Source organism: Hemiscyllium ocellatum, chromosome 9 (assembly GCF_020745735.1).
Source record: "Hemiscyllium ocellatum isolate sHemOce1 chromosome 9, sHemOce1.pat.X.cur, whole genome shotgun sequence".
NCBI classification, from domain to species: domain Eukaryota; kingdom Metazoa; phylum Chordata; class Chondrichthyes; order Orectolobiformes; family Hemiscylliidae; genus Hemiscyllium; species Hemiscyllium ocellatum.
Genome location: NC_083409.1, coordinates 53,370,669 through 53,382,785, shown reverse-complemented (window position 1 = coordinate 53,382,785; position 12,117 = coordinate 53,370,669). Strand labels below are relative to the sequence as shown.

The 12,117-nt window shown below is 37.3% G+C and overlaps 1 protein-coding gene across 3 annotated transcripts in view; it reads right to left on the bottom strand.

Moving 5' to 3' along the window:
• The window catches only part of smg7 (SMG7 nonsense mediated mRNA decay factor), a 139,327-nt gene that overhangs the window by 53,951 nt on the left and 73,259 nt on the right, over positions 1 to 12,117 (bottom strand). For all 3 annotated transcript variants that reach the window (XM_060830316.1, XM_060830314.1, XM_060830315.1), the window contains exons 7-10: positions 8,674 to 8,824; positions 6,440 to 6,575; positions 5,121 to 5,283; positions 3,197 to 3,353 (exon numbers count right to left, since the gene is read on the bottom strand). In XM_060830316.1, the coding sequence (XP_060686299.1) occupies positions 3,197 to 3,353; positions 5,121 to 5,283; positions 6,440 to 6,575; positions 8,674 to 8,824 (607 nt within the window). The remainder of the gene's footprint in view (positions 1 to 3,196; positions 3,354 to 5,120; positions 5,284 to 6,439; positions 6,576 to 8,673; positions 8,825 to 12,117) is intronic.

Sequence of the window (12,117 nt, the reverse complement as noted above, 5' to 3'; positions counted from 1 at the left end):
ATTCGGACTGCTGCAGGTCACCTCAAGGGCAGATGAAATGTCTTCTTCTCCAGTAAAATACCTAAAGCCTAAAGAAAGCAAGTTTATTTTCTCTGACCAGCTGCTGTACATTCTGGACTTTAACCAATAACTAAGAGACTATATGGGTAATCTATGATCCGGAAGATCAGAAAATCCGGGCAAGCAAAAAAATTCATCTCGGTGAACCCCACAAACTAGTGTGATTGATTCTTCCCCAATTCTTTTTTTCCACTCCACCCATAATACCAATTTTGCTTTGTGTGTGTGAGTGCGAGAGAGAGAGAGAGAGAGAGAGAGACAGAGAGAGAGAGAGGGGGAGAGAAAGAGAGAGGAGAGACAGAAGAGATTTTAGCAGGTGGTTAGAGCTATACCTACTAGTTTGTGGGTCAACAGTTCATAGCTGTTGCCCTGTACTTGGAGCCTATTTACTTATAATAAATAGCGGTTCTTGTTAGTAGAGAAACCTGGTCCATGTTTTCTGTTGGCCTGGGTCTATCAGATAGGTAAAGAAGGGACTTGCATACTTTGCTAAAATGAGTAACTTTTATGACAACTCAAATAGTGAAGACTGATTTCCAGCATGTTACATAGTGAGATGTGGCAACACAAAACGAGACTGAAGAAAACCTTGTCAGAAGTCACACTTTACCTGATAAAGGAGCAGCACTCCAAAACCTTGAGATTTCAAATAAACCTGTTGGACTATAAACTGGTATCATGTGACTTCTGACTTTGCCCACTCCAGTCCAACACCAGCATCTCCACATCATCGAAAAATCATTGGCTGGTTTTGTGAAATAATTGTCCAGAAATTCCAATCAAGGTTTAAAAATCTTATTCAGGGGCAAGGAGGTAGGACATGGAGCCAGCAAGGGGTAGGACACCAGGGTGGCAAGGATATATTGCGTAAGGTAGCATGTTGAGCTCAATCCAGCAATTTAGTATGAAGGGAAGGAAATGTTAGGTCCAGGCTATGTGTATATAAATGGTTGGTTCAGTGGATGGTTTAATTTAATAGTTACCCAGGAAGCAGAGCATGTTTTTGAACTTAGTGGTTACTCAGGGAAAGGTTAGAGACTTAAGTGAATCAGAATCCTTCAAACTGACTTTGCTGTGCTTTTATGGATCATTCCAGTCACAGGAAAATTGCTAATTGGAATTTTAAAATTTCCTGGGCAATTCCTCTGCTGAGCGCTAAGTTGGAATTTCTGTATGCCCAATATGCAACTCCAGTCTATGCTTTTGCATCAACTATCTGGCCACAGGAATTTCTGGTCAATTGTTCCAAGAAAATACAATGACAACTTTCTCAGAACTCATCCTTCAGATGACCTTTCTCAATGCAGTTTGCCAAGTCTACATGAAGACAGAAGTACCTCACTGTTACTGCACTAGAATTCTTACAAGGTGTGAAACTTGAAAGAGTTCAGAAAAGATTTACAAGGATGTTGCCAGGGTTGGAGAATCTGAACTACAGGGAGAGGCTGAACGGGCTGGGGGCTATTTTCCCTGGGGCGTCGGAGGCTGAGGGGTGACTTTATAAAGGTTTACAAAATTATGAGGGGCATGGATAGGATAAATAGGCAAAGTCTTTTCCCTGGGGTCAGGGAGTACAGAACTAGAAGGCATAGGTTTAGGGTGAGAGGGGAAAGATACAAGAGAGACCTAAGGGGCAACATTTTCACACAGAGGATGGTACGTGTATGGAATGAGTTGCCAGAGGATATGGTGGAGGCTGGTACAATTGCAATATTTAAGAGGCATTTGGATGGGTATATGAATAGGAAGGGTTTGGAGGGATATGGGCCGGGTGCTGGCAGGTGGGACTAGATTGGGTTGGGATATCTGGTCGGCATGGACGGGTTGGACTGAAGGGTCTGTTTCCATGCTGTACATCTCTATAACTCTATGACTCACTTTCAGATCAATATTTAGTCCAATGGTATAGTAACTATTGGGTCCTGTTATCTCCTTTCTCCAACATTTTGAGTCCCGTTATTCCTTATCTTTTCATTGCCAAAGTAAATGTGCCACAGACCAAATAAGGACACAATAATATAACTGTTATGGTACTGGATCCTTATCCTTCTCAAATCACACAATGGCAAACTGTGACTCATGAACTTGCATATTTACATACCACAAAAGCTGTTGTGTGGAAGATAAACTGGATCAAAAATGTCTTTTAGAAATGAGAACTTCGACTAGATTACATAACTACAGCACCAATAGTGAAAACATAACACACTACCCAACTGTCAGATCAATATGAATGACCATTAATTTAGTCCTCTCAATGTCATTCATATTCCAAGAACAAAGAAAAAATTAAAAGTACAGGTACCTCAAAAAGTATACGCATCTTTAAAAGTCTACTTCCAGATTGTACTTGTGCAAGCTTTTATTTTATGACAAATGTTCAGAGCTTACAACTTAACAACATTCAAAAAATGTGCATTGTACTAGTTTACACAGAACCATGAAAAGCTTTGTGCTGTGCCTACTGAGAATAGGGCTTCAAACTCACTTCAGCCTAAACAGAGTAGCTTAAGTTGCTACTCAAGTTCGAGAAGTGAAATAACTGAAGGGTAACTCAGTATCAATTACCTTTGCTTTACTTGTAAATGCTATAAGGAGAATGTATTTTTTTGTTCGGGACCTCTGACTTGAATTCGCATGCCTGCGAAGAGGATCAAATGAGTCACCTAGCTTGTATAAGCTTTAATAAGTTTTAACTGTTTGCAGAAGTTGGTGTGTGCAAACTGCATCTCGTGTGTGAAACCTCAGGAAAAGAACCTAACACGGTGGCATGGTGGCTCAGCGGTTCGCACTGCTGCCTCACAGCGCTTGGGACTTGAGTTCAATTCCAGCCTCAGGCAACTAGGTGTATGGAATTTGCACATTCTCCCTGTGTTTGCAGGTTCGAAGGGTCGAAGAGGACTCGACTGGCCAAATGGCCTGCTTCCATACTGGAAGGATTCCATGATTCTAAGAACTGATGGTGAGTTTAACCATCACATCTTAAGCAAGATTACCTCAGCCAGTATGGGAACTGAATCCACTCCATCTGTGTCACTGTGCATCACAAACCAGCTGTCCCGTCAACTGAGCTACCCAACTCTCATTTATAATTGAATAGATTAAGCTTGACTTACTCTAAAAATTAAATACTTACTACTGCCTTTCTTCTAATGGACTCTCCTGAAAGACATTGGGTCTGAGCTTCAGCCAATCTAACGAAACTTTAACAGCAGGTAGTGGGCATTCACCTAAGGTTTCTTTCAAATTCTCATCCTGTAATGCACACTTGCACATGACTCCAAGAAAGGACACTGAAAAATTGTGGAAAAACAAGATTTTAATTTAACACTTTAATTTTTAAATAATTCATAACTATCATTTATGACTTCTTCTAATACTTTAAATTAACCAAATATTAAGCACAAGTTGCTCCTTATAAAATGATAAGGCAAAGTGCTGAGTGGGTACACCAAAACAGATGTTCCCTAACCACAAACCTCAAGCACAACGCAAAGAATGAATATACTTTCTCCATTTCCCAAACTATTTATAGTTATGTTGAGGAAATTAGTTGCATATTTCAGTAAAACAGTTTTTCAGAAAGTCTGGTTTCATTGGCAGAGTCTTGACAATAAGGAATAAACAAATATAAATGGTTTAAGACTCTGGAGAAGGTTGGTTTTACAATTTTGGCCTGCATGGCAAATTCATTTCAGCTATTTCAGTTGCAATACTCTCATTTGAGGTCCTGGGTTAAATCTCTACTACAATATTTAAGCATATAATCCAGGCTTACATTCAATGTAGTTGAGAGATTGTTACTATTCGAGTTACCTTTCAAGTAACACGTTAAAGTGAAATCCCATCTGTCCCCCCCCTTCAGAGATGTAAAAGGTCCTATAGCACAACATGTATAAATGAGGGCAATTCTCCCGACTTCCTGGCTCATATGCATCCTTCAATGAGAAAATCTCAACGTATCGTCTACTTTTACCTCATGGCTGTTGGAGAAATTTACTGTATGTAAATTGGCCACTGTATTTAAATTCTGGATTAATGGTTGTTTTTACCTACTGCATTTAAATACTTTGTTCAGCAACTTTACATCATACGTATGTGGACTATAAAGTGCTTCTGACATTCATCTCCAGTAACAAGCTATAAAACCGCAGGTTCTTTCCTTTTTTTAAGGTACAACCGTAATTACTTAAATTATTTTGAGTATAGCAAGATCTAAGACAAAAGATCTATACCACATTTGGACCGAAATACAACATGACTGTCTGACAAGCACTGATTCAAGAATTTTTATTATTTTACTTCGCCAAAAGAAATGCATCCCATGGTTGAAAGAGTCAGGATATAAAATAAATATTATTTAGTGCACAATTTCTCTCTTTTAGGACTGCTGTGGTGGAATGACTAAATATATCACTCAACACCTTTAATCATACAAAGCTACCCTTCTGTGAGCAAGATGGCTTTCAAGGTCATTTCTGGAAGTTTTCATATGGGGGAAGAAAAAAACTAATATCTAGAGTTAAGCAGAATCTAATAGCATGATAAATTACACCAAACACTGAAGTTCTGGTTAAATGGTTTATTAGGTATTGCCTAACTATCTTCTTTCCTGTTGATCCACATTATTTACAAGTTATTTAGCAGTGTTAGGTGGTGAATTGGTGCAGATTTACACACAAAAGAGACTTTGCAATGCGACCTACACAAATTTAGAGTTATGACAAGTCAATAAACATTAGATGTCAACTTTGATAACTGTTTTTGCATTCATTGGACTTTTGTCGGAAGTTTATACAAGTTAGCAGCAATTTTGAGCACTAACTTACCTGACCACTAAAACACTTCCAAAATTGCAGACCATAACAACTTATTTCAATTATGTTCCATTTTGACACCAATTATGATCTATAAAATATTTCATGACCAATTTCAGACTTTGAGGCACTTATTGGCATGGTAAAAATACTCCTTACTTATGACTATCTCAATGTGTAATGGTAGTCAAATATGATTACTTCACTAAAACAAACAATACTTTTGAAGGAAGTATCACTTACTGAAGAGACCAAGGAGCTGCGTCCAACACAACAATTCTTCTTGACTATATCTATGGTCATCAGAATCAGTACTGAAATCACGCAGATGATGCAACTCAAACAGATTAATGACTGTAAGATGCACAAGTTGCTGAGAACTGAATGCCTTCTGAGGAAGAAGTCTCTGAAAATAAATCAAATCTAAATCAAAACTGTAGTTACTCGAGACAATTCCAGAAAATTGGTGTAAAGGTATTCAACATGATAAAACTGATATTTGCAGGGGTCCATTATCTCAAGATGGACATAATGCAGATTACACAAAAGCTTATTCAGAAGTTTAAATTAAGAAATTTTAAACTAGGAGTGCAGCAACCTGAAGTTATAAAATAAAATTAACCAATAATGCACCTTTTTAAATGCATTAGCAGTCCACCATATTCCCTTCAATGAGCAAAACTGAATGAAACAAAACAAAATGTTGAATTTTAGTGTATAAAGATTAAGCTGTAGTGCAATCTACATTTAAAAATTATAGTGCTTCTATCTCCACTGGTGGCTCAACTTAAAAACCTTGAGTCGAGAGTGTGGTGCTGGAAAAGCACAGCAGGTCAGGCAGCACATGCTGTGCTTTTCGAGCAACACACTATCAACTCTGATCTCCAGCATCTTCAGTCCTCACTTTCCCCTATTAAAAAACTGGAGATCAACTTTCAGGTGCAAACCTCACTTCCATAACGCTGTAGAGCTATAAGCATTACAGAAATATGCAATGTGCTGTTTTAGGATGTGGTGATGGGAATATTAACAACAACTTGCAAATTCCGAGAGTTAGTGAAGTCAGGCAAAGAAGACCATAAGTGTACACAGCTCTTCCATCGTTTGTAGCCACATCGTGAACACAAAAAGATGGGTTTTCAAGAGCACATAAAATTGCTGCTGGGTCAGGAGAAGCAGCCACAAGGCACACACCTGTTTCAGGCAGGGGCCATCAAGAACGTTTTTTTTAAAAAAAATGCACAAGTGAATTGGAAAAGAGAATTTTCAACAATATCTGGCAATCGTGCAGTTTTTCAGTGTAAAATGTACTGGTAGGCAGCCAACAGTCATAGCCTCCGAACTCACCCCCATGATTCCATTACTCGATTTAAATTAATAGTATTTTTCAAATGAAAGAATTATTCACATGTAATTCAACCTCACTTTATGCCCTTTAAATGCTAATACAGTTCAGTAAACTCCTGCAACAATGAACTAGTGAAATTCTTGAATATCTTCTATAGCAGTAGGAACCTGAACATGAAAACAGCTTCTAGTTATAAAACACATTGCACTCTTACCTTGAACTGGTCTTCCAACTTCTCTCTCAGAGTACACAATTTCTCTAAACTTTTGGCCAAATATACATGACCATGAAACTTAATAAAAGTCTTTATGAAGTCCGAAACATTCCACTTTGTCTTCATATCATCACGGCTACAAAAATAGCGAACCATGAGAAACAAATATTAAAATATAACCAAAGTTTTATTTTTGCAAATTAAAACTAAGTACTTAAGGGCTATGTTAACTTTCATCTTAAGCACAATGAAGGATAAGGGCAACGTAATTCTATTTATTCAATATTCTTAATCCTCAAAAAGTATTTAATAATCATTTAATTAAAATTGAGATATGAAATAATCAGATATTCCAGGAAAGCTGTGAAAACTATCCAGGGACAAAAGGGGAGATCGAGAGAAGTTCATATTGAGATTTATGTAATGCATTCATAATGGATTTAGCAGGATAAACTGGCAAGAAAATGGAACCAGAAAAACAGTGGCACCACAGTTGGAAATATTTTGAGAGTTTGGAACATTTTTAGTTTCCTGAACCACTGAAGGGAAAAAAGCAGAGGTTGCAGAATCATGGAATACTTCAGAACTTGTGGTAAATAATCAATTGGTTACTGTTAAAGTGGCAACCTGATAAACACTTAATATAAAAGAGCACAGGAACAAAGGAGTAATAAATTAGAATTACAAAAATATATGTAGAGATGTTTCCATATCAAACTAATTATTTCTGCTAGAATTTAAAAGCTGAGAAGATGATTTTACAGTACATGGTTTATGATAAATAATAAACAAAATAAAGCACAATCCGAAATTCAAAAGCTAACCTACACTATGAAAGCATATTCTAATTCGCAGTCTAGAATGAGAGGCTGAATCTTGTTTCATATCTGCAACTAATCAGTTAGTTTCAAATGACTTGTGACAGGGACTTTCTTGAGGGAACACAGCTTCATAATGGCCAGGATGAAACTAGAAATCACAACATGGGGACGAACATGTAAGCTGTTCAACACTGTGTAACACAGCACTTTGGGAACATTAGCATATTAAATGCAGGTTATTTTGAACAAAATAAAGAAATGAGAAAAAAGCACATCCACTTCAAATAGGTTTTTAAAAAAAATCAAACTAAAATATGAATACCTAATTGATATCAAAATGCAGAAATGCCAAAAATGTGCACAAGGTAATTTTATAAAATGAAAAGTAGCTATATCATATTACTTTTGATGTTTTACTGGAGATTTATAATATGCAAATATCTTATTAGCCTATATCATCAGCCAGAAATTAATATTAAACCATTTGAGACATGCAGTGCTCACTGTTATGTACATTCTAAACAGATGTCAATTTCCACCAAACACGTATATATAGTTAAACACAAAATGGTGTCACTGTCCAATGCCAACTTGAATGGTGTTCAGATTCTTGAACTTATCCTGTAGGTATGGGCTAAACTCCCCATAGGAACTTAGAATTTGATCAGTTGAACCCAAACACCACTCCTGAGAAACCTTAATTACAGCCAAACAACCTCTGTCACACTGAAACTTTTACAAGTAAGGAATTGCATTCTTCCAGATTTTAATTGCTGTAGATGCTTTTTGAATGTTATGCAATTCCGAGTGGCTTTTTCTTCACTTAACCTTTCTTATCTTTCCCTCTAATTTGTTTTTGCTCGATTTTACATTTGAATATTCAAGGCTTAATCCCATTCCTGTTCCATCTTTATCCAACCTAATGTTGGATATAGACATCCACAGTTACGTACACATGTAGTAAAGGTTTAAATAGTATAGTTACTTGGATCGGAGGGGAGTGGAACTTCATGAGGGGCAGTCTGTCAATCAGGCATCTGCGATTGTCACTGAACCTGCTGTCATGAATGGGCATCATAGAGTTACCTGTAACAAGGAAACTGTTCCCATCTGCAGAATGGATCGGATGCCGGATTATATGTGCGTCAGGGTCGACATTTGGATGTTGAAAAAAATCTGGGTAGATTTAAACTTAGCTTCTGAAGCTTAAATTTAGGCCTCCTCATTCAGAAATACACAGTTGCATGCCCTGCTGATATAAGATCTTACATCTCAAACAGTCAGCCACTTCCAATCTAAAATATTATAGAAATTAAGTGGGAAAAGGTCAGGTCCAGCAAATGGCAGGCTGTATTTACTTGCCGGTTACAATAAGTTCCAGTCAATCATATCTTCATGCATTTCTTTGCTCACCTCTCCAGTGCTTTAGAAAGCGCCTTCTGCAGATTAGTGGAAGCAGCTGGGAAAGGAAATTTGACAGCTATACTTCTGCAATAGTAGAAAATGGTTGTAAGATGATCACCTTTAGAGGAAGCCAGAATGGCCAGCTGATTGTATGGTTGTCCTGAAATGGAAAAAGTGACATGTAATAATTAAAAATATAGTAGTTTGATGCAAAGATTTGCACTTGGGCTGTACCCCAATATTGTTACTGTCGATCAAAAATATTTCTAATACTGTAATTCTCCAGCTAGGAGTTCTTTCAAGAAGTTTAGTTACAATATCAGCCATGAAATTTCAGTAATACTATTACTTGCATCACTATTTCTTAGAATCATTCCACTTAAGCTTAGTGGTTATTCATGCCTTTAACCATTTGTCATTGGGTCTCTTTATTGTCAATTGAAGCTATTTTGGACAACTATCAGTGACAAAAGCTATTCCTGAAACATCCATTTATTGTCTTCAAGAGGTAGTAACTAAACCACTGCATTTCTAGTATTTCCTGACTTTGCATCTGATTTTCAAAAAACCTAATAGCACATAGTTACTACATTCTATCAACACAAAGTTGATGGCACAGGCTATATTTACAAACCTGAGTACAGAGGGGAATTTAGTTGTGAACCTTGTAACCAAAATATATCCTAAAGAGCAGGATCCCAAAATCAAAATGGAAAATATTATAAAGGGTTCTCAAGACTGAGATACATTCATAAGCACTTGTTTATCTCTGTGAATGACTCAAGATTTTTATATGTTTAAGTGAAAAAGAATTGCTTTTATGGATTCAGCTTGAACTAAATATATTTCAAAATAGTACTATCGCAGACTTGGATGTGCTACAGCACAGTGGAGTATGCAGGAATGCATTCAATTGTTACCTATCCTAGAGGTATTATACTGCCTTGCTCACTATATTTGATTAAGTAACAAACAGCTTTGTTTGTTGACTAACACAGTTTCTCCAAACATTACTTCACGATAAAGAAAATAATGCAAAGTCACGAGAAGGTTTGATTAAGCTGATTCTAACTTGATTTCTTTATACAACCCTAATTATAGCAGATATTGATAATGCCCAATGAAAAGCAAATCTGAAATAAAAACAAAGTGCTGGGGAAACTCAGCATGTCTGGCAGCGTCTGTGTTGAGTCCAGCATGAGGTTTCTTCTGTTTTTAATGTTGTTAACTTGGGATACAGGGGGGATCATGATGGGAAGACGATGACCTGGTGGAACAGGTTGTGAATGATTCCACAATAAAAGACAAAGGTAATGAATGGGGTAACAATGCCCACTTTTAGAAAGTAAGTGTGTCCTCAAACTGCAGATAACACCATTAAGTCACCACACACACACAATGCAATACATATCATCTAATGATCTCATGCAATGACCTGGAAGTTCTGCATTAAATGTTTAACCACTAGATGGAAAATAATTCGACTGAATTTATGAATCTTAGTTATGAATTTTTAATTAAGCTAATTAAAATGCTTATATCACCATTTTTATTGAGCCCAAGAAGGTCCCTCACTATAGGATTCTACTTTGCAGACATATCACTAGAATTTTTTACATATGCATGGTTCTCCATTGTCAAACAAGATGACCCTTCAAGAATCTCCTTCCTTGCCAGGAAGTAATGTATTCAACTACCGAATGACAACTTTACATCTAAGCAAAATGTTTGTCTTGTTGGATCTGTCTCTACAGAAACCTTAAATTGTTTACAAGTGAAATTTCCTTATGAGCAAACACTTATAGCAGCAAACATTTAAGTTTCAATGTCACTTCCATGACATTTAAGCTGGTTCAAAAACGACTACAATGTTTTTCATCCGTGTTATGACATGGGGTAAACCCCTCTACTAATTTAAACCAACAACACAGATAAGATTCACACTGGGCTGTAATCTGTTAAAATTAGAGGGGCAAAGAACTATCCCAAAAGTTACAATTTTAAAGTAAAAATTGACAACTTCATATTTTTTTTTTAAGTCTAACAGAGAATATTAACTGGCTATTTACAACTCCTTTCTCTTTAACCTATCTTTTGCATCCCCCTCTACAATATTAGTCTGATTAAAAAATCAGAATTATGATTTCCAGAAAAATAATCATGTTTCAAAACCAGTCAGTTTTGCTGAGTTTCCTCTGTAGATTTTCCTGTGTAGATTCTCTCTCCAGGTCAGTTTTAGTATTTCTTCTGTGCAAACTCCTCCTTTCAGAGAGCTCTTATTAGCATCCTACATTGGTTGGTCTTTAGGCAGTTCTCTTTGCTGCTCTGGGTAACTGTTCAAAATGTCTGATAGTTATACCCTAAAACATCAGATTATTTCATTGGTTTTAATATTAACTCCAAACTTGATTGGAGTTTGGCATCTTGGAGCATAATTTAAACTGATTGGTCGAATTTGAATTTGTTTTTTGTATCGAGGCAACACACCTCTTAGCTAGTTGTTTCAAACAAATGTTACATTGTTACCTTGTTTTGGACTCTCTGTGCTTCTCTAAGACCTTGTTAGCTTTTCAATTCTCTTAAGAAGATGTAGGGGTACTATATCTTTAAGATTTACTAGGATTGATGAGCACAAATTAAAATCTAAAATACATAGCATTGCTGCATAGGATATATTGAAACAGAAACAAATTGTTGGAAAAGCACAGCATGCTGCCGTGGGGTGTGGTTGAGGAGGAGAGGGAGAGGGAGAAAAGGTAAAATGCTACAGTGAAGAAGTGAACTAGGATGTCCCGGAGGGAACAGTCCTTGCAGAAGGCTGGCAAAGGAGGAGAGGGGAATACGCGTAGTGGTGTCATCCTTCTGGAAGTGGCAGAAATGGAGGCTAATGATGTGGATACTGATAGGATGGAAAGTGAGGACAAAGAAAGACACTATTGCTGCTGTGGACGGTAGGTGGAGGGTGAAGACTGAAGTGCAGATGACATGGTCTTGACGGAGGACCCAGTCAACTGCAATGCTGGGGACTCCTCAGTTGAGGAGGAAGATGGACATTGCAGAGGCCCCCTTGTCAAAGCTGCCATCATCAGAACAGATGTGAGAGAGACAGAAACTGGGAAGATGGAATAGAGTTTGTACAGAAAGCAGGGTGTGAGGACATATTGTCAAGGTAATTGTAAGAGTCACTTGGTTTGGTGTGGACATTGACAGCCAACGTATCCTCAGAAATGGAAATAGGGAGCAGTCAGAGATGAACCAGGTAAAGGAGAGTGCGGGGTGAAAAGTGGAAGTAAAATTTATGAACTCTTCCAATTCCGGAGGTGAGAGGGAAGCAGCACCAATGACATCATGAATATACCAGAAAAACAGCTATGAGCTGAGGCTGAAATAGGCTGGAACAAGGAATGTTCCATGTACCCCACAAAGAGACAGGCATAACTGGAGCCTATGCTT